General features: G+C 38.9%; 2 protein-coding genes and 1 pseudogene across 3 annotated transcripts in view; 1 reads left to right on the top strand and 2 right to left on the bottom strand.

Annotated features, from left to right (window-relative positions):
• The window catches only part of LOC140354639 (calcipressin-1-like), a 15,360-nt gene extending 9,757 nt beyond the window's left edge, over positions 1-5,603 (top strand). Inside the window, exons 1-4 of one of the 2 annotated variants that reach the window (XM_072439782.1) lie at positions 7-130; positions 2,823-2,996; positions 3,445-3,604; positions 4,102-5,603. In XM_072439782.1, coding sequence (XP_072295883.1) covers positions 44-130; positions 2,823-2,996; positions 3,445-3,604; positions 4,102-4,280 — 600 coding nt within the window. In that variant the 5' untranslated portion in view covers positions 7-43 and the 3' untranslated portion in view covers positions 4,281-5,603. Of the gene's footprint in view, positions 1-6; positions 131-2,822; positions 2,997-3,444; positions 3,605-4,101 lie in introns of those variants that run through there. The other variant, XM_072439773.1, reaches the window with a different exon arrangement.
• A 5,389-nt stretch (positions 5,604-10,992) lies between these two features.
• On the bottom strand, positions 10,993-18,667 carry LOC140354632 (ETS translocation variant 5-like). The gene is made up of 13 exons (XM_072439760.1): positions 18,521-18,667; positions 17,498-17,563; positions 17,162-17,243; positions 17,003-17,050; positions 16,863-16,913; positions 15,630-15,735; positions 13,767-13,982; positions 12,826-13,085; positions 12,321-12,380; positions 12,182-12,247; positions 11,924-12,075; positions 11,649-11,750; positions 10,993-11,334 (listed from the first exon to the last, which is right to left on the bottom strand). Exons 2-13 carry the CDS (start codon positions 17,543-17,545, stop codon positions 11,074-11,076), a joined length of 1,452 nt encoding a protein of 483 aa, XP_072295861.1. The 5' UTR covers positions 17,546-17,563; positions 18,521-18,667; the 3' UTR covers positions 10,993-11,073.
• A 2,596-nt stretch (positions 18,668-21,263) lies between these two features.
• On the bottom strand, positions 21,264-22,268 carry LOC140363351 (gamma-crystallin S-1-like; annotated as a pseudogene).
• Positions 22,269-23,161: the final 893 nt, after the last annotated feature.

The raw sequence follows: 23,161 nt of genomic DNA, 5'->3' as shown, positions 1-23,161 counted from the left end.
GTCTCGGCAGTGGAGGAGATTCAGACTCCCCGGACCCTTAGCCATGCACATCAAGAGCACCAAGTGTAACCGATTCTGCCTGGTCGCCTCGGTAACCAACCAGGAAGTGTTCAATCGCCCCGACACACAGGTGAGTCCGGTGTAGGTGAGGGTTAGAAAGGTGACGACTTGATTTAATACTTTGCCTTGAATGTTCCAAATCATGACATCAAACATATATTTTGCATTTAGTCAACAACAGGTGTTTTTATTGCGTTACTTACTGTGCTCGCTGTTCCACAGACCTGACTTGTATTCATGAAGATAAATGCGTTTACTACCTTTCTGTAACACATTCCCAAAAATATATATATAATAAGAAAGCTGCTGAACAAGTTGATATAAAGAGGAGAAACATCCAATGTCATTTCACAACAGTATAATGTATTTATTTAGGCATTTTATGGTTAATTTTACAGTAAATTTGCATTTTATTCCTTTGCATAAATTAAAAAAATATTCAGGAGGATCCAAAAAGCACATCAATATTTATTCCTGTCAATCTAAAGGCCATAGTTCTACCCTGTACTAACGTTGTGAAAGTTGACTGTTTGCTGGTTTGTAATATTAACTTTTTGGTGACCTCTTGTGGCCAAAGTGGAATATACCACCTGCTCATCAACAGTTGTACATTTGCATCTAGTTTCCTGCCTATTTTACTCCATGACATTACGCTCTTTCTATCGTCCGCACAGGCCACATGACTCGCCTTGTTGCCCTTTTATTTTCGCAATAACCTTTGAGTTTGCGCGAGGTTAATGTTATTTTCATTCCCCTGATTGGCCCCATTCTTTTGTCGCAGAGAAAATTGCAGTTTGGTCACCCTGATATTACCTCTACACTGTGATTGTCCCCATTGTGTCTGGGACTTTGTTGATTTTGTGGCTCTAAAGTGAAGTGAAATCATACAGTAGTTGACTGAAATGCAGACCTTAAAGAGTCCAGTCTGATCGCTTGTTTTATAAAGCTGCCCACTCTGTTAAATTCAATGGGCAACAATGAATCGACCTCGGTTATTACTGATAAATACAGTTATTTTGACCTGCTAAGTAATAGGTCTAGGTAGTCTCAAGAAGGGAATTGTTTTTATTTATTTATTTTGGGTATAAGTTAAAGCTGGAAGTGAATATTACAGACAAATACTTGGGGCTATTAGTACCACCACTACTGCATGCACTGCTACAATATTAAAATGAACACTAGTTACTTCTACTAGTACTACTGTATTTCTACTAGGTCTGCAAATTGTACCGCAATCAAATTGAATTAACAAAGCGCAATTACTATGCACACTTAAAATATAAACATAAATCAAAAATCGTATCTTAATTGCAATGCTTTTCACAAAAAATACCCAAATTCTTCAGCTCTAATGTTACTATCAGCTACTATTCTTACTACTACTACAGCTACTACTATATCTGCTACTACTACTATATCTACTATTCTTGTTTGGCCGTTTAATTCATGGTTTATTCTTGGTTAAATCCTAGTTGACAGTCAGGACAGTAATAGTGCACTACTAATACTACTACTGCAACCACAACTGCTATGATTACTTTTATTAACTGTATGTTTCTCTTGTGACGCTGCCTTTCTCAAAACCCATCACATGTCAATGTACATTTTAATTTGACTTTTATAGAACATTGCACCATCCACTCCCTCCTCCTTGAGTAATCCGCTTCATAAAGAAAGTACGCCCTGAAACGAGGGTCTCGCTGCGTGATGTCAGCAGCGGGACAGATATAGCATCCTTTAATTCAAGCTATTTATACCAGTTTTCCTCCTCTGCCGCCCCTGCCGCTCAGCGTTTAGTATTTTTAGACAAAGGCCAGATTAAATTGACAAAACAAGTGGAAATTGCAATTTTGTATGCAAACAACACTATTTATTCTAGTATGAGTGCAGAAGAGGTTTGGAAATTGGATAACTGTTTTAAAGGTTCTAATCCATTGTAGATATAAAGTTTTGGCTATTGATGGTTAAAACTTTTAAATATTTTGCAAAAAGATTATAGATGGATGTGAGTCTAGTCCGCTTTAAAGGGGCACTATGTAACTAGAGTGCCACCTGAGTGTCTCCATGGAGATGTTAGTACTTTGCCTGGAAAGTTCCATAGTACATCCTTAAACATATCCGGTGACACAGCTCTGGTCACTTGCTCACAGTAGCTCCAGGCTGTGTGTGTCTGTGGTCTGGAGTGAGGGACAGTGAGATGCTCCTCCTCTGCTCAGTCGTGTCCTGCTGCAGGTGCTTCTGGAGCTTCTCTCAGTTGTCCTGCAGGGGGAGCAGGGCGAGCGCTGCCCCTGGGCCTTCTCGGCTGTTGCCCTTGTGTCTTGTCCACACAGAGGGAGCAGATGCTGGTTGCTGCAGCAGAATATCTCAATCACTTTGTGGTGTAGAAAGCAATTTACTGGTGCCTGCAGGAGGGCGCCACCTGCTGGTGTTTCCTTAAAACTCTGGCCAGTCAGTTCTAACTGGGCAGACTGTGTGTAGTATATTTGGAAAATTCATTCTATCTTATTTTAAAATAGATTGTAGATTAAATATTTGTTTGGGTGCTATTGTGGTCTGAAAACGGACACATTGTCTCTATATGTGGACGATTCATGTGACTGGGACAGACCTCAAATGTCTTACACAAACTTTGTCCTTGATCTGTCTGTTTATTTTTGTCAGACACGGCACTTCACATGCGCACGAGAACGTTATGTAAGCATGACACTGATGAATTATACTGTTGATTCATGTATTTCTCTCTTTCTCCTCGTCTCTTGCAGGTGAGCTTTGAGTCATTGTTCCGATCGTTCGACCCCGAGGTGCAGTTCCAGTATTTCAAGTCGTTTCGTCGAGTCCGGATCAGCTTCAGCGACGCTCTGGCAGCAGCAGAGGCTCGGCTGAGGCTACACAAGAGCGACTTCAATGGGAAAGAGATGAGGCTCTACTTTGCACAGGTAACCAGCAGAAATAGACCAGTGATAGTTTTGGTAATCGACTTGTATTGTACTTCCAAGGTTTTTCATACAGTTGTAACTACAATCAACTTTATTTTATTCATAAAACAAAAAAAAACAATAATCAAAAGCAATAATGATCAGTTACAGTTTATTATTATAGTGGTTTAGCAAATGAGTATGAATTATCACCATCAATTACTGTTAATGTTAATTGTTTCAGTCCTACTTTATAGTACCAGCTTGTCTCCATAGCAATGTTATTCGTTTGCCCAGAAGGTTCCACAGTATGGCATTAAACAATAGTTCCTGGCCTGGTTACAGGTTCTCTCTGTATAAATGCATGTTTCTGTAATTGAACAAATGCAAGAGGGATAGGTTTGTGTAACCCACATGGTGCACCGCAGTGGTCTTGTAGGTTAAACATGTTCCTCTCTTCCGTCTGCAGTCGGTTCACATCGGGAGCCCGCGCCTGGAGCCTCCTAAACCAGACAAACAGTTCCTGATCTCGCCCCCGGCCTCGCCTCCTGTCGGCTGGGAACAGTCTCACGACGCCACACCAGTGATCAACTACGACTTGCTCTGTGCCATCTCCAAACTAGGACCAGGTAAAATAAAACGCTTACAAATACAAACACAGGGTCTTCCGTATAAAAGCTTCGAATCCTGTAGTTTAGACCTTGAAAAACATGTTCTGAAATGCATTTGATCTTGTATTCTAATCTATCAGTTCATATTTCAGTCTCCTCTCAGCTGTTGATGCTCCTGGGTGTGTTTAAAATGTGAAATGGATCTTGATTTTTAAATGTAAATTCAAAATCGATTGCAAAACATGTCAATTAGATGTTGTTCTAATATTGTTCAGCCATAGCCTTGACACACAAGTATAACAAGTGCTACGATTGAAACGTTCTTGCTTTTCCAAGTTTCAATGGTAGTATTATCAAACCAGACAATTAGACACATGTTGCTCTTATGATCGCCATAACCATTCTGTCTATGTCTAAAATTCATTCAGTGACTAAAATATCTTGTTTCACGTCACTGATACGAGACAAAACCCAATCCAAGTAGATTCACGTCAACGGTTATTTTGTTTTTCCAGGTGAGAAGTACGAGCTGCACACGGCAACGCCCACCACCCCGAGTGTCGTCGTGCACGTGTGTGACGACGACCACGGCAACAGCTCCGCCCCCGACGATTCCGACCACGACGACAAGCCCCGCCAGCCACCTCGCCCCAAAATCGTGCAAACGCGCCGCCCCGATTTCACCAACCAGTGATCGCAAAGTCTGTTACCAGCGAGGCAAAACCCCCAAAAACGATGGCGAGTTAGTCGGCTTCATCCTGATTGGTGCAGAATTGTAAATTTGATTGGTCAAGAGCGGCACGTGCTCCGAAGGCTCACAGGAAGTGGTGAGGGGGACTTCAAAATGGCCACCAAAAAAAAACAGGTGCGGCTAAAGAAAGTCCCAAATGTTTCATAGTTTGGACAAAGAAAGAAAAATATGTAGTGTTCAATTCTGTTTTTAATGGCCATTTCGAAAACAAGATTTTCTTGAAAGGTTCATGTGCAGTTTTGGAAAAAGAACGATTTTGATTTCATTGTGTAAAAGTCGGGAAGTTTAAAGTTATTAAGAGTTGATGGCAAAAACGTGTGTGGAGTTTAAGGAAATAAGTATTGCATTTCCAATTATTGCTCCTCTTTTGTTAAGACAGTTTAATTATTTTTTGTTTTAGTTAATTTATGATTATTAACATTATGTGCATTGCCATCGTCCATTTACCATTTATTTCCTTGATTGCTATTTCTTGTATTGTTTAATGCATAACTCACTCTTTTGTAACTCATACAGTTGATTTGTTTTTAATAAACTGGCATTTTAACTTTGTAAACAAAGAAATAACAATAAAACTAAATTAATAAGTTTCTTAAAAATATTACACTTTAATGTTCCACTCTACTTGTGATGGGTTGAAATTTTAATTTAATTAAGTAAATGGCCTAATTACTCAATTCAAACCATTTCAGTTTCATCATTTTTACATTGACAGTTTGTTCTTTTTCATTTAGTACAAATAGAAAATTGCACAAATATTGCACATTACATTGTCGTAACTATTCTGTCTATGTCTAGTTGTTATCCACGAGGAACAACTTTTAAAATCACAACAATTAAAAAGTTGTATTAAAAAAAATGTACAGAAAATATGCCATTTGCTAAATGAAACACTGTTATCCATGTGTCAAGGGTTCAATGGAAAGTTACTGTAATAGAGCGACGTGAATATGTTATCTGTCAATATTTTCTCATTCAATCACTTGTGAAATTATGACTTCTTTTGTTGTGACCGCCAATGCTGTATTTACAAGGACTGTTTGATATTTGGTTACATAAAATACATAGGTTTGTTTCATGCTTTTTATAACGGCAGTAGTTGTTTTTGAATGTAGACAAACGATACTGTGGATCATTCTGAAAATAATACAAAAGTTGGATGTTGATTGAGCTAAAATACTTGAAGTGTTGTTTCTTAAAATGTTACAAAATGTACTGAGGATGGTTGAAAATGCTCACACGAAAATATTAAAATGTATTCATAGATTTGTTTGTTCGCTTGGCTGTTATTTTTTGTGTGCTTTAAAGACAAATGGTATTGTTCTGGAAACTGGAACAGACCGATGACTTAATACGGCATACGTTTTTTTGTTATCAGACATCAGTTTTCCCTAAGCATAATATACTTTTTTATTGTTTTGAATGGCAAACATTATTAGAATGATTGTAGAAAACAGTGTTGCCCAATCACAAACATACTCAATATAATATAATATAATTGACAGAAAACGTTTTGGGTTCTCTTCCCACTGTGAGTAATTCTTAAAGTGACAAAAGCTTTATGTTTCTTGCGCTGCTCTTTATCACATTATTTAGTTCTTCCTCATCTTCCAAAATACCAAATTTGAACATTACGGTCTTGTCCTTCTAATTACATTGACGTAATACGTATTTTTATTTTACTCGAGTAATTTCTTGAACCTCTACATTGTATTTATACTTGAGAAATATGATCTTGAAATAATGTTACTAAAGCGCCGAACAGCGCAGAAGCGCCGAAGTTTTCCGGAAAAATCCGGAAAGGTCCGGAAAGCGCCGAAGCGCGCGCTGTGTGGGGAAGGAGAGCGGAAGTTCTCAACCTTCTTTCATTGGTAGTTGTGGTCAGTATATTTTATTTTCAAAATACTCAGCTGTATTAAATGGTCTAGTTAAATAGCAGATTTTCTCTCCCCTTTTTATATTGCACATTTGTATGATAAACCATAGTAGGCCTACATTGTGTTTCTATAGCCTGATTATGGTTAAACAAAAATAAAAAAAAAACTGTTTGATACTGACAATACAAATAATACTAAATTATACAATAATTTAGATCTATAGGTAGATCTTTGAATATAAAAGTAGCTCGCGAGCCGAAAATGTAAAGTCATGGGAAGACATGGATGGGAAGCGAGATCAAATATCCATCCATCCATCCATTTTCTACCGCTTGTTCCCTTTTGGGGTCGCGGGTGACTGAAGCCTATCCCAGTGACTTCGGGCCTTAGGCGGGGTACACCCTGGACAGTGGCCAACTTGTCGCAGGGCCAACACAGAGACATAGACATTACAGACAGTTCACTCTCACATTCATTCACTAGGCCCAATTTAGAGTCACCAATCTTTACCTAACACATGCATGTCTTTGGACGGTGGGATAAGCCGGAGAACCCGGAGAGAACCCACGGTAACACGGGGAGAACATGCAGACTCCACCCAGAGAGATCATGTGATGTTGGTCTGGTCCGGCAATCGAACCCATGTTCTCCTTCTTGGGAGGCAAGAGCGCTAACCGCCTTTGCCACCGTGCACCCCAGCGGGATCAAATACGTCATAGAAATTGTACATTTTGATTGGCCGTTGACTTCTAACTCCCGCCCACTCAGCAGCAGCCATATAGTGCTCAGTGCCACCAGTGAGTTGCTATCAGGAATCTTCCACAAAACCCGTCAAAATGATCAACTGGAAGGTAAGATTAATATATTAATACATGCATCACGTTCAGATCTTCGCATTTACATTGCAGTAGGCTCTTGACAGCTGTATTGAAACGTTGTGAAGCTTGTTTTACGACTCGTTAGCATCAGAGTGGCTAGCACATGTTACGGTTCAGTGGTTTGAGATTTTGGAACATAAGTTTCTGATAAATACGATTATATAATTTCAGATTCAAAACTCAAATGCATCCTAGTTTTTATGGATTTGTACAAGCTTAAGTAGTTGCCTTTTATTTTTCAAACGACATCGCAGGTAATAAATATACATAAAGTACATACTAGTTACAGGTTTGGCATCTGTTTTCTTTCTTCTCAGCTATTTAAAATCTTTGTGTTACATTATTATATAGCTTTAAGAATAGATTAACCAAGACAAGACTAACAAAATGACTAAAGCAGGATCAAATCAGTGCAATAAGTCCTACATTTATCTAACCTAATTAAAAAGAAAAGACAAGGGTCTGAACCAGGGCTAAGGGATTGGAAATATAAGGGCTAAAGTTCAGTGTAAATCCCTTTGGTCTGTGTCGTACTGAAGTAAATCTGCAGCTGTCCTTCCCGTCGCCTCCAGATGAGCCTAAATTAGAACAGGAAAAAACAGCTGAAGTAAGTTTTTCAGAGAGGAGAAGGGAGAGGGTGAGATGGAAACTATTCTAAAAGTATTCAGGAAAGAATAAGTGTTCTCCTGTATGTGTTTTTTTTTTTTTTAACAGTATTGTAACTTGATCAAATGATTATCCCATTTAGGTTTTAGTTTTTAGTGTCAGTCAGTGTCTGGGTTTTGGTGTTTTGGTAATCTCCCAGCTTCTGTCTCTCCTCAGGCCTTGGATAACGTGCCCTTGCTGTTTTACATTTTGGCGTTGAAAACTTTACTTTTATGTTTGGCGTTCGCCGGAGTCAAAATCTACCAGAGCAAAAAGGCAGAACAGGCTCTGAAGAAGCAGAGGGAGGAGGAGAAGCTCCGACTGGCACAGCGTACACAGGAACTCATAGACGACAAGAAGGACGATTAGTGTGAGTACAATCACTACTGCTACTCATGCTATTCCTACTATTAGACCTCATAGACGAGAAGTACGATTAGTGTAAGTGCTACTACTACTGATACTAGTACTCTTACTATTCGAACGCATAGACAACAAGAAGGACGAGTTTGAGTGCACTATTAACACTACTGCCACTGCTTCTAGAACAATAAGAAGTGCCATTAGTGTGAATCCAACTACTACTACTACTACTACTACTACTACTACTACTACTACTACTACTACTACTGCTACAGAGTTGAGGGTATTACGTTAGCTGGTAAGGTGTTAGAATACTCAAATGACTTTTTTAGAGTAACGAGTGACATAATGCATTCGTTTAGTACGCCCAAGTTGCGTATTCAAATTAGTTTTGTTTAACAGCCGCAGAGTAGAGAGAGCGCCGCGGCACCAAACACACTGCTTGTTGTGAGCATGCGCAGAGAAGGAGAAATAAACTTTCATATGCACATTTTGACTCCTTCTTTTGTTATAACCACTATTTTTATCTGTAGAGTAAAAGCGATGTGGTGAGTTTGATTTAAGTAAATACTGAGCTAATACAGGTGCGTTCTGTTGTAGTGCGTCGTTGCTGTTGCTAATCCACTTATTTTGTTTTAGCAATATTTTTCATTGCTTGAGGACAGGTCTACACGTGTTTATTGTATGGCATTGCATTGTGGTCATCTGTCAACTTAAAAGATAAAGATGAAGCTCAGTCAGATGCACTTACTATTTAATATTTTAATGATTATATTAGCAACGCAAAGGGCTGTCTGCAAACAATATAGGTTATGAAATAATGTTGATTATTGGTAACGCAAAGGTACTCTAACGTGTTACATTTTAAACAAAGTAGCACAGTAACGTAACGCAACACGCCAGTTTTCCAGAGCAGTAATGAGGTAACGTAATGAGTTACTTTTAAAAGTACCATAACTCTACCCTGCACTGTACTGCTACTGCTACTGCTGGAGGTCAGTGGACAACATTATACAGTATAGTTTGTTACAAGATGGATTATGTGACACATTCTAATTCAAACTTTTGGATCAGAATTTCACTTATTTCAAATAATTATTTTTTATTTAAGATCTTGGTAAAATGATTTGATATGCAAACTACGGTTCATGTAAATGAATATCATTTAATTCCAGTTAATCTCCCATTTTATATTTGAATTAATCCTATGCAAAATGATTATTGCAAAATAAATAATTGATTTAAGTTTTGTTTTGACTCTTCACCTCTGAACTGAGGCTGAACCAGAAGTGTATCATTTTTCAAAACAAAAAATAGCGACTTATTTTCCCTACTTTCTGCTGCTGTAATTTCCTGCACGAGTTTGGACTCAACTCAAACTGAACTGGCTTTTACCAACAAGCCTCAGGTCACTGTTACACAGCGTTTATTCAACAAGTTTTGATACAAACTAATGAAATTCATAATTTGTATATTTGTTTTAAGACTATATTGTTTTTACCTTGACATGTTTCGACAAGTATCTGTCGTCTTCCTTCAGGATGTTCCTGAGGAAGGTGGCAGCTGCTCACCGAAACATGTCAAGGGACAAACAACTTGAAAACAAACAAAAGTAAATCTAATCCTATGTTTCAGGAGCCAAAATCAACATTGGAATGATTGAGAAGTTCTGTGGCAACTTTTGGACCAGGGATTTTTCTAAATAAGGGACAATTTGCTGCGATGGAGTATGAACTGAAACCACTGAACACAAAGATGTATTTATAAAGAGTGACGTTTTCTGAGATGTTGAACCATGTTTTTGCCTTTTGTAACTATTTAATATAATAAAATCATGGCCACACATCTTTGATGTAAAGGTTTAAATACAGTATACATTGAAATGGCACAATCCTAACTTGTCAACTGAATCTTTTTCTACAACTGTCAATTTAACATGACACTGAATTGCTTTTCTCTCAAATGTTTACTGCTATACATGTTTGTCCTTTGTTTGTAGTTTAGACACAGGGATGTGCCCTGGGCCCAACCTTTTCTGTACAAAGGTTTTTTAGCAGAAATAAACCCCATGGAGATATTCAGGACAGATTTGAGCTAAAGAATTGCAGACAGCATTTCTTAAGGGTATGTCCATAATATTAGATTTTATTTATTGTTCAGGTAAAGTTGGACAGAAGGCACAAGTACAGCATCAGAGGGTCAAAGCTTAAAAATAGAGCTCCTTACAGAAATATACATCGTTCTCTAAACATGAAGCGAATTATATCAAAAGCGTTTCAACAAGAAATTGGATGTCTTTAGAGCGACACATTGGCAAAAATATTAACTTCTGTCAAAAACAATTCTAGGAAACTGACATTTTTGAAAATATACCATTTTAAAAGTCCCTTACAATAGAATTTTTTTCAGCAACACCGTTTTCAAATTTTTGGTCAAGAGTTGGAAAAAAAGAACCACAACAAAGATTTAGGCAAAATAAGGAATGAGAAATGTATACAAAAAATAAAGTACTTAAAACATTAGACAGCAATTTACCATGTTTGTCTTGCCACAAACAGTGACCGTAAGAGCTCTGAAAACTTCCAAGACATTTCAATTTTGAGCATTAAATAGAACAATACAAACGTCAATTTAATGGGTTCTTTTTTTTATATTTGGGGAAAGTAAAAAATACATGACCTTTTTTTTTTTTTAAAGTGAACATTAGCAAGAATTTTGTATTTTATAGTAATTTTAGTTCATAATTAACTTCCATTGCATGTTATGAAGCAAAAAGCTAAATTTTCCATTAAAACTTCAGATCAGTTTAGAAAATGCTACTTTCAAACGTATTTGGTGTGAAAACTACTACACTTATTTTAATTATAGAAAACTGTAATTCATCCCAAAATCTATGTTAAACTGAATCCAGCAAATTGTATGTCAATGATTTTGGAAAATATCTGTAAATGTAAAACAACTTGTTAACAGAGTTTAGTTATAAGAGTCTGTAATGCTCTTGTATGGAAAGGATTCAGGATAAGGAAGTTCCATGATGCATTGCTCCGTGACGTCGGGAAGGTAAGGTCCCTCCTCGTCAAAAGGGGGCAGCACCAAGCCGTCCTCGTCCGGAACGGGAAGCTGGGCGTCCGGATCTGGTTTCATCTGGTTCTGACGCGGGTTTTCGGCGAATGCCATGGAGAACAGGGCATCCGGGTTACACACAAACTTATAGACGTACCTCTCTCCAGCCACCTGCGAAAAGAAGCATGGTTGTGTTTTTTAATGATGCAGCTAAAAAGGACTTTAAAAACACAGAGCACCTCTAGATCATTACGTCTGGAGGTGGGGGTATTTAGGACTCAAGGGAGTAAATATGATGACAAACAAGAGTGAGCAAAGGGCCACGGAAAGGCTGTCAATGCAGTAAATCATTCAAATTTGAGCTGTCATTTAAGGTTTGACGTTCCGCTTTCGAGGAAATAATGCAAGATATTGAGGACATATTTAGAGAAATTTAAATCTCTTCATGATGATGAGATGAATATTATGACGTTAAAAGTGTTTACTTTTTGCATGATGCCCTTCTCATAGTAATATCGCAGAGATCGGCTCAGCTTGTCGTAGTTCATGGCTGGACGATTTTTCTGGACTCCCCACAATCGGGCCACCTAAAGAAACAGAACACAAAACATATTATTGGGCTGCGTTCATTTGGTTCTGACTTGGTCCTGTTTTTTTTTTTTTTTTTTTTTTTTGCTATGACTTGGTTTGGCTCCATGTTTCTGTGTGTACAAGTGTGACCACCACATCCTTATTCAAGCTCTTATATCTGGTCCTTTACCTCCTCTGGGTCGATGAGCTTGAACTCCATGTTGCGCCCGGTCCAGACGATGAGGTGGGCGTTGTTTGGGTTTTCCAGCAGAGTCAAGAGGAACTGCCAGAGCTGCAGAGAACCACGACGCTGGTACGGCAAACCCTCAGTCTTTATTTTACCTGAAAATGAGAAGATATTTTGGTTATTAAGTTAAAGTAATCCTTATGCATTCAAACCATTGTAAAACGTGGGACAATTTTTCTATTCAAGTCGATGATAATTTACCGTCAAGTCTGTCTGGAACGACGCACGTGTCATCGTAATACATCTGTGGTTCTCTGTGCGGGAATCCTGTAAATATAACATTGGGTTACAAACAATATGTACTCTTAAAACATTTCTAGATGCTGTAAACCAAACTTACCAGGGTGGTTATTCCGATACAAGTGAGGTTTATCGAATGAGGATTGACAGCTTTGGACATCTGGAAGACAGAATTGTACAGGTTTATAACTTCAAATACAAATGGATGATTCCTGTTAAACTGTCAAAATGAAAATGCTTGGTTCTGGTTTATGACATTATCTTCTGTCTGCTCATATTAACCAACGAATATATATATATATATAGATCTATATAAAAAATATTCAATTTTTTTCTTTTTTTATTAATAATAACCACCAAGGAATACTGTTCTATCAGTGAGATTAAAAGTGAGGGCATTACCGGTATTCAAACTAACAAGGACATAATAATGTTAAGTTTAAGTGATAGAATCAATCAAATTAAGTTGATTCATCTACGTTTTAAATAAACAACGATGTGAAAAATGGCCAAATTGTCAAAGAACAAACAAACCTTGCATTTTTGGCCACTTTGCACTAAACAATGATGGTTTTATGACTCATTTTTGAAAGACAAATCCGTACCTGTGTCAAAGGCGTGGTCCCGGGGCTCCTGCTTGATGGTGACGAGGGGGTAGCTGCCCTGTTGTTGTGGATTGGGGTGTGGGGGAGCAGGGCCGGGTACAGGAGGGGGGTACAGGGGGTCCACCAGCTCCTGTTTGAAGACCGGGCCCCCGGGCTGAACCAGGGGCTCTGAATGGTGCCTCTGATACAGGGGACGAGAGGAACCAGAAGAACCAGAGTGGAGGAACTGCAGGCTGGGGTCAGACAACTGCCTCTGGAACCTACACGGAGGAAAAGTCACAACGAATCAGCCAATAATCCTTCAGAGGCGATGCAGGTCAAAGGTCAATATTCAACCGATTTTATGTTGTGGTTGGATAAATAAAGCAGGCCTAATGTAAATATTCAGGTTCTACATTTGTGAATATTACTTTAGTATATATTTCTTATATAAAAATGTCTTATATAGTCATAATAACAGGAATAATGGCTCCAGATCAATCAGAGGCTTTTCTCTGTGTACAATGTGTGCAGTAAGTTTAAAATAGAGCTGTGCAATTCATCAAATTTGAAATGAAAGCGAGATTTTCAGTTGTTTCTAATTTCTTAAATGGAGGTCCAAAGCCAACCCTCTAAACTCTCAGCTAAAGCAAAAAGATAATTCATGCTTTGGAGGAAGAAATTTGAAAATGTAAATTATTTAAAATCTGTATTGTTTGTGTTCCAGAACTTAATGTTAAAAAATAATTTGAATCTAAAAATTTAGATCGATAAATGAGGATTTTTTTTTAATTATCATATTTCATATAGACAACCACTTTAATCGTCATTTTAAACTAGGTTAACAACAAGTAAAAACACCAACTTAAAATTCTTAAACGGTTGCCACCAAATGTAGATATATGTATTTTGTACTACTACTACTACTACAACAACAACAACAACATCTCATCAGTACTGACCGTTGCTGTGCACCGTAGGCTCCACTGGGGGGCGCTGGTCCGTGTGGTAATACAAAAGGCTGGCCCTGGCTGCTCTGTGGGAGGCTGTGGTGGTGAGGAGGAGGAGGGGGGAGGGTCTGAGGGCAGTGACGGACAGGCTGAGCTGCCAGTGGGTGGGGCTGTCTCTGCAGAGGGGGCGGGGCTTTGAGTCCGGCTGGTTTGACGTCACAGGAGGCACTGGAAAAGAGAGACAAACAAGAGTGTTACAAACAAAGGACTTTATATAAGCAGATGCAGTTAGAGTCTGTAGTAGCAATTATTCAAACGCTTACATTATAAACTTTACATTACAATCAATATTTACAGATGTTGATTTTAAATTGGCTCTTAACATAAGATTTAAACACGGCTGTGGTTTTGCTCCATAAAGTTCTATTGTGTTTTGTACAATGATGATAAATCTCTAATAGAGGATTTGTCAGTGCAATAAATAAGGCACAGAACCAGATTTAAAACCGTTTTGACGAAGGCCAAGAAAAATGCAGGTTTTCATTCAGAAAAGTCAGCACAACATTTGAATAAAAGCAACTGGGAAAGGAGCGTTTTAAATGGCTCAACCCAGAGAACTACAAAATGTCCACATATTCTTCTTGCATTGTAGTTCCCTTCTCTTTTAAGATCTGCAGTTTGCGGTTGTGCAGAGTAAACAGACTGTTGCACAAGTGGAGACACGTTGAATGAGTCATCGCTTCATAAAAACAAAAACTGCAGGAGGAGGAGTGGTTTACTGCAGCAGACGGGCCAAACCAAAAACGCCATTTAAAATCGGATCGCTCACACTAAAGAGCTGCTACTGTCATATTAAAGTCATAAATCTATCGCTTTGGTGGAGATTGTCTTTCCAGTGTGAAATTACAATCAAGAGCTCAATTTTCAAAGATTTTAGTCGACTCTAGAATAAAAAAAGCCGACATATGCATAGACGGAATGCAACCCGTTTACAAAACCCTGCACTGTTCATTCTGCACCGTTTATCCCAGGGAAACTGCTTTAGTAGTAACTTGTATAGGATGATCACGTGAGACACACTTAACCCCCAAAACACTTACAATATATGTGTAACAATATGTGTAACAATATGTGTGTAACAATATGTGTGTAACAATATATGTGTAACAATATGTGTAACAATAATACGTGTAGCTGTACCGTTTCCTTGCACTAGTGAGGAACATAACGTTTGAGCTGAAGAGAGTCGAATAACATGACTTCGTATAGATATTAACCAACAACAAAAAGGGTTCCGTTCTGCTATTTTACAAGCTGTAGCTCATGTTTAAGTTACAATATGGTTAATAGTTTCAATATGATCAAGATTGGGACTGGAGTTGACTAAAATAAATTGAATCCTGTCAAGTGTCTCTAGGATTTGACCTTGTATCGGACCCAAACTGCACTGACAAGACCACGAGATCACACATTACAAGTATTCATTCAAAAGTACGACTAAACAGTGCATTTATCTGTACAAAAAAACAGATTAATGTCCTCATTTCAAACCAAGTCATCCACCCGATGCCTTCTCCCTATAAATCTCCCTCAAATAATTAGACGACAAATATCATTTTTAGTTTACCAGACCACCATCATTAACTGATCAAACTTCTAAAGCCAAAGAGAATAGAGTTGTGTAAACTGGACAAAAGCCTGGACGGCCAAGGGACGTAAACAACGGTCTGCTATTTTCAGTGGAATTAATCACACTCCAAAATTCGCAGAAGCAAATCCAACCCACCGACAGCATTTGATGCCGACACACATTCTAATTTCTAATCTCCTTCATGATGAATATGTTAATGAGTGAACTATTGTCCTGCCTGGTACCTGTAGGGGTAAAGGCACATGTCGCGGTGGGGCGTCCTGCACGGAGACTGTGAGCTGGGGCTGGGCTCCCTCTTCACCCTCTGCACCGGCGGAGCATTCACAGACACTGGGGAAAAGGAAAACGGGATCAAATACAGCACATTAAGAAAAGTATCGACAATTACAACTGCAATTGATGGCGATCCGCGTGACGCCACTTTAAAAAGAGAGTTCAATAATGTTTCACTGTTTTTAGGAATGTTTTCTCCTGTTATTTTTGTGCCGTTAATCAAAAGCCGCTTTTGACTAAGAGGTTTTTGTTGTTCGATCCCAGCTTCGCCCGGAGTTATTGTGCGGTTGAAGGGTCAATTGCACAGATTGTCAACTACATGTCCATAAACGGGGCCCATGTGGGTGCCCTGAGCAGAGATACATATGCAGAGTCAAAACTGCTCTCAACTGTGCCCCTGATCGGTCTGTGTTTGTTTAAACTGTGGCTTGTACAGTGGAGCTGCTCGTGCACATCTCAAACACGCGAGATTACTCTACTTTATTTTCCTTTTTCATTGCGGTGAATTGCTTTCCCTTTTGCTTATAATTGCTTTGGAATACCGGAACTATAAATATCTCATTATTTCAAACTAATTGTTTTCTCACCCCTATTTACCCACACGGACAGATAAAATGTTCCTGTAATTTTGGATTTGCGATATTAATCAGTTTTGAATGCTTTTTGTAATACGGATCCTTTTTCAAACTTTAGTACACTTAAATATTAGGTACAAACTAATTGCAATTTTCCTACCAGTCTCTGCAGTGGCTTTACGTCATTGCCCTCTAATTTTCCATCTCCCCGCCGTTGTTCAAACATTAAGTGAGCACCAAAGTCCTGAACAGTCATAAATTCCCTGCTTAACTGCCTGTCTCTGAACACATGATGACATCGTTTCAAATCCACAGGTGAATTCTGGAGTGGCTTTATGGCGTTTGGTTCCTGTCCTAACGACTGGCACGTTCCCAAAGCCGGCGCAGTTTGGTTCATAGATTAATAATAATAATAATAACGCTCAACAATTGCATAGTGCTTTAGCTGCACTGTAGTCACTGTTCATTTGCTCTAAACTCTGTGATGGTGAGCTACTTGTTACTATGACGACCACCTGTTCCTCTTGTGGTCATTTAATCCCCTTAAGTCCCTTTTTATTTAGAGAATATCCAACTTTTTCACTGATGCCACAAGAACCGCACACTCACCATTTTTTGGCTGAAAATCTGGGACAAACTGCTCATCGTCCGGAGACTGAGCTAAAGAGACAAAAGATCAGAAAAAAATGCAATTAAATACAACCTGATGTAGAAAACATGAGTTATATCTTGGCATATCAAACCCTCACCTTCGGCAATCCAGATCTCCTGAAGCTGGAAAAGATCTTGGAAAAGGTCTGGGGATAAAACAATATTTACACAGTTAGACATTTCTGCCGTGACTGAATTTTACTTGCCATTTTTTTGTCAAAACATTGCACAAGATTTACAGTTTTTAAAGTAATCACCCTCTGTGTCTTGAGCCAGTTCGGTCTCCATAAATTTCCTTTTTCGGTAGTTCAAACGTCCATCTTCTTGAGCAGGACAACTCTGCAACAACAATATTACGTCTTTACATTTAAACAAATCTAAGAATGATACGGGTTGGTTAATTGTTCAATGTGAGGTCACAAAGTACATAGTAAAGTGCAGATTGCAAGATAAAGTATGTGGAGATAATATATTTTAACTAATAATAAGTAAAAGTGCATTAGAGAGAGGAAAAACAAAGAGGGAAAAAAAACTACAAATGTTAAGAAAAGTCAACTCAAATGTAATATATTTTTTAACTAAATCAAACTCACCCGCTCTGGGACCCCGAAAGGAACCTGCTGGTCATAAAAGCCATCCATGTTTGAGAGCTCTTCACTCTGAAATACAGCAAATATTTGTATTAAAAACAAAGGCCCATTTCAATACTTGTGTATTTACCAGTAGTTTGAAAGTATTAATCAAATGATAGAGTGATAAATGCAAAGTGCAAATGCAACATCTGTAATTGACTAATACAGCACAAAAAGACAAGACATTCTACACGTAAACCATTTAAATAATTAGGGTACTTGGCTTACCATAGTTTTATCAAATATATTTTAAGGGTTCATTTGCAAACAGGGTGCAAAAAATGTCTTTTAAATAACTGGTTGTCTACCAGAGAATCCACTCAACTATAGTGTCAAACTTTTCTTAATAAACTAAATGGTTAGATCTAAAGGCCTAGTTTATGTATTTCAGTGTGACAAAAGACACATTTATTTTCTTATTATTATTTACTATGCCACAATGTTCTCTTTCTCTATTCCTTCCTTTTTCCAGATCTTTGCATTTACTCTGACTGAAACAAATGTACTTTTCTGCTCTCTACATTGCCAATAATATTATGTATGGGCCCCTAGAACCCCATAGCTGCAGTATATCTCGTAGTTACGTCCCTGCGCGCGCCTCTTTGGCAGATTTGTGAATGAAGCTCGCGGTGACGCACAGACCCGCGAGCCCTCCTTGTTTTTCTCAATGGACTGAAACCCGATCCTCTCCAAAAAGGGTTAAAAAGCACAGGGAGGAGGGGAGGGCGCCATGCCACGGCTCAAAACCTCTGGGGTTAATAGTTTAGCCTTTACAAATCACACCAGGCACGATGAAGCATTAATAAACGTTGACGGATGCGGAAAAAGTGTCGCGTTGCTTCCGATAATAACGCAGAAAATGGCGAGAGCGCTGCATGCCCCCCTCCAATGCTTCCAATGCCTGAAGCTAATCAAACCCGTCGCGTACGCCCGTCTAAACGTGCATTTTCCCACCTACTTAAAGACATGAAACCCGAATCCTACCTCAAGTGCAGTTTGTGATGCGCAAATGTGATAATCCAGGCGTATTTTCCCAGTCTACATCGCCTGCATCTCCGCGTACAAAACTCCACTCTCTGTTTTTCTCAATGAAGCTTCTCCCGAGATCCTAAATCCAAACGGACCTCTGTTCTCGGCTCTGATTGGCCGATTGGCACGTCTTTTTAGAACCTCGGCCAATCACGTCACATATCACAGAAACACCCCTCCTCCGTCTTCTTTATGAATGGCTGCGTTTCATTCATGAATTCACAGCTCTCTTAAAGCGCCACAGCCTGTTCTGCGTCTGTGCCGACAGTCTATGGCCTCCGCACGCGCGCGCGCCACTACGACACAGACTACTTCCGCTAAGACCGTAAAGACAAATGTCATAAAACCATTAAACATTATTACAAGTGAGTCAATTATCGCTGTGTTACAAGACAGCACTCACGTCTACAGTGTACCCAAAGCTACTATCAAATTGTTTATTATTAGTACAGTGGCATCATTTTTGTAATTCTTTCCCCCTCTTTTCTGGCACTTAACACGTTCCTACATCTACTATAGCCAGTTTGACGGTTGCATGTTTGCATAGTAATCCTCATAAGCATTATTTTTCATTTCATTTTAAATTATAGGCTTCCCCAAAACATTACCAAAAAGGTTGTACTACCATTGTAACACTGTTTTTCTTCAGTCTAAGCTGTTGAGACCTTCTGGTGACCTGTACAAATGTGTTGGGTACAGAGATGAGCAATTTAAACAATGTTAAAACAATAGCTGAAAGCATTGTTGTCTAGTTGGTTCACAAGCCGTGAGATAAAGCATTTGACTTAAATATGCACAAACAGGAAAGGAACAAAACATCACGCCTAATATAGGACCTGTGTATACAGTAAATATCTGTCCCATACCCAATTAACACTCCAGGAATACAGGTTGTCTTTATGTCCCCTGAAACCCAAACATTGCATACCTTTTGCCAGTTTTTAGGGGGGAAATAAAGCTAGACAGTTGCTTGTATATATTGTAAAGGTAGCACCTAAATCCTTTTCATTTGGACTTGGTTTTCCCAGACTTCCTCATGACCGGGTCTTGTCTCGACAAGAGGCCCCTCTGAACCTCTGATCCAACTTTGATCATTTCACGCTTTGAATGTTCGTACCGACTGCAGCTGTGTCACATGAATGTACACTATGGGATTTGGAGATTAAACATGAGCAAAAAGCTAAATTGCTTTGTTGGATTAAATATAATGGTGTGAAATGAAACTGCTGTAAGAATGTTCACAGTATAATGCACATGTATCTGGGGCAATAAAACAAACTGCAATTGAATGAATGCAAAACAGGCAAGCTTCATGCCATACTGTGGAACAACAGTCAAACGGAAAGTTGCATCGTGCTTAAAGCTGAACTAAGTAACTCTGACAATAGAGCTCCCCCTGCAGCTCCCTTCCATAAAATCTTTTTCTTTCTTTTTCCCCCCATTTCTTTTCTCCTTTTTCCCTTTCTTCATCATAAGAAAACAGTATAATCACATACAAATATTAGAAAAAGCCATGGTTTCTCAGCCAAGTTGTTGTTGGGTCACAAATCTGTTTTTTCCGCCCAGCACAGTAGGTGAAGACGACGGACAGAGACTTACAAAGATGTGTAATAAGGTAAAAATGTTGTACTTAATTCTGCTTTAATGCTAGTTGCAATCAAACGCAGAAATGCTAAATGAGTCGGAGACATGGCCTTTAACTTCTCTATTTCTCTTTTAATCAACTGTTTGTTTACCTTGAAATACAGCGGGCTTGCCACTCCTCAAACCTGGCCTGTAACTTGGCCTGTTGGCATCACCTGCTTGTTTCCATGGAGATAGATGAGCTAGATACTTTTGATTCTATGCAGTGGAAAATGAATAGCAAAGCAATTACTTCCCCATGGAGACAAGCGTATGTTGGACCTTAACAGAAAGTGACAGTTACAAACTGTGAAAGATGTTTAGCATAACCGAACGCTGCTTTCCCAAATGACAATAAGTGTGTGTTTATTTGTCCACTGTGAGTCTAGATGCTGTTCTCCTGCTGACTGAGTTGTGAAACGCTTGGTCAGCGTTGCCTGAGCGATAAAAGCTCCAGTACAACCATATGCTGAGCTCAGCACTGTAACTGATTGGCACCGTCTACTGTTTACTGCACTCCAAACATCACACATTGGAACAACGCCTGTTGTTCTAATGCTCTCTATCTAATAAAACCAGGAAATTAGACCAGATACAAGCTATATAGACATTATAAACTCAAGAATCTGCAAGAGTCTATTTCTGGTAGAAATGAATTAAACTATAAGTCAAGAATAGTGTTTATTTCTGAAATATGCAATTAAATGTTTTGTTGGAATGGTTCATGATCAAAAGTAAATAGGCGAAAAATTCTTCAAGCTGAAGTCTAAAAAACAAATAATATGGTGAAGTATCTAAACCCAAATAACAAAAGTTTATATCTATAGTTCATGCGTCTAAATAAAAGCGAGAAACAAGAGGCAAATTCCTGCCAAATCTGTCTGAGAGCAAAGAGCGTTTGGTGCCACAACCACAGGTGCTGATATTGAAGATTTATTGACATGACAGTGCAGCGTGAAGTGGGGATAAGACTCGGGAAAGATATGCAATAAATTGTTGCTGATTTTCATCCCAGATGCTTCACACTTGACGCCAATCAACCTCTACACACATTTTTCCAGACTGATCAACAACACCTTCCTATAATACTGTGTATTTTATTGGTAGTAGTTTACAAGTATTTCTTTTCCTTTTTCAAACTCAGTGACCAGTTTGACCGATCTCACAAAGGGATGAAGGGCCCTCCAGTCTGCGTGTCTCCTGTACTCCCCCTTCTCCAGCAGGTACTGGCGCCCCCTACAGTTAGCATGCTTGTAGAACACCCAAAGCCCCTTCTGCACATGAGCTGAGTGCACATCCCTGTACCTCCATCGGTCCTGAAGATTGGCCAAATCCTCGCTCATGTCCATCTTCTGACCACCACAGTCCGAGTGAGGCGATGGCGACTGGAGGACTAAAAGGAAACGAGAAAATACGATATAGAAAATACGAAATATTGAAGGCTATTTCAGTTTTTTTAATGCAAAAATTCTACTTATATGAGGCCTCTCCCCAAAGATTACCTGAAAAAAGTTAAATACTTGCTTGACTGGCAATTGTTTAGTTTTTCAAAGGGTCCGCTACTTCTGTGGAGATGTTATTGCTTTGGGCTGAAATGTTCCACAAAATGGTATTACAAGTATCAATCTTGCATGTCAGGTCTTTATATCACTAAAAATACCTTGAAAATACAGATGATCGGGGGTCTCTTCTCCACAGATCTGACCTGTAACTTGGCCTTGTGGCATAAACCTTTTAAACTATGAAACTTGTGGCACAGTTCTAGCCTTACATGTTGGAGGACCCTGCAGGAGCGTATGGTCTTGCTGAAGCCGATCCAGCTGTGGTAGCTTGGGTACTCCCCTCGGGTCAGGACGTACTGGTACCCGCCGTAGCGGGCCCTCTCATAGGCTACCCAGGACTCCGCCTCCACCCGGATCGAGTTACAGCGGCTGAAATGAGAACTCTGGTCCGGACAGTCACTGCTGCATTCGTAGTACCGACCCTGGAAGTTTTTATCCTTGAAGAAAAAATCTGAAATTAAATAATGTTTGTTGTAATCTACATATATATTTACACTATAACTGTTACAGATGTTCATTAATATGCACTTTCCCAATCAAATAGATAAATAACATTTTATGGGCAGACACAGCTGGAGGCCAAGAAAAAAATCCCTAACCCTAACCCTAACCCTAAGTCTTTACAGTTGTCCTGGTTTGATCCTGGTTTGATCCTGGTTTGATCCTGGTTTGATTCTGGTTTGATCCTGGTTTGATCCTGGTTTAGTCCTGGTTTAGTCCTGGTTTAGTCCTGGTTTAGTCCTGGTTTAGTCCTGATGGAGATGTAGTTTGTTCCTGTTCTAGTCCAGGTTTACTCAGTTTTGATCTGGTGCCTGTCTGCCAGGGTGAACACAGGCTTATTTTAGTCCTGGTTTAGTCATGATCTAGTCCAAGTGTAATCTTAATTTAAGATCTATTTAGTCCTTGTTTGGATCTAGTTAAGGGGCCTAAAGGAAGACCAACAATGTGATTTATAAATGTAGTGAAAGAGGACATAAAGTTAGCGTGACAGAAGGGGGTACAGTCGTAAGAAACAATTTCATGCATATTTAAATTATGAATTTATTATACATCATTTAATTTATTGCAGAGCCCAAGTTGAACTACATATAATGAAATAACAATGCCAATTTGCATTATTTAAGCCTTGCAGCTACATGTTTGGTATCAATCTATTAAGGAAAATGCACAGATTTGAAAGTACATAAATATTATAGAAAAACATACCTTTGTGTTAGCTCCATTTTGTTTCTAGTTAGATCAAATGTGAAGCTTTAAACCTGTGTTTAACAGTATCTGCACATTTATATGTCACACAATAAAATGCAAATGCAGCGAAGTCAATGTGATTCAAATCAGTGTCTAATAATTCGCTGATTCTGCACATGCTTTAATCTACAAAACTCGGTCTATCTATGAGGCCTGTTAAAAC

This window comes from Eucyclogobius newberryi, unplaced genomic scaffold (assembly GCF_026437365.1).
Source record: "Eucyclogobius newberryi isolate DKJ021-1_F unplaced genomic scaffold, fEucNew1.0.hap1 SCAF_1, whole genome shotgun sequence".
Lineage (NCBI taxonomy): Eukaryota > Metazoa > Chordata > Actinopteri > Gobiiformes > Gobiidae > Eucyclogobius > Eucyclogobius newberryi.
The sequence above is the reverse complement of the archived record's forward strand: the minus strand, read 5'-3'. Positions and strand labels throughout refer to the sequence as shown.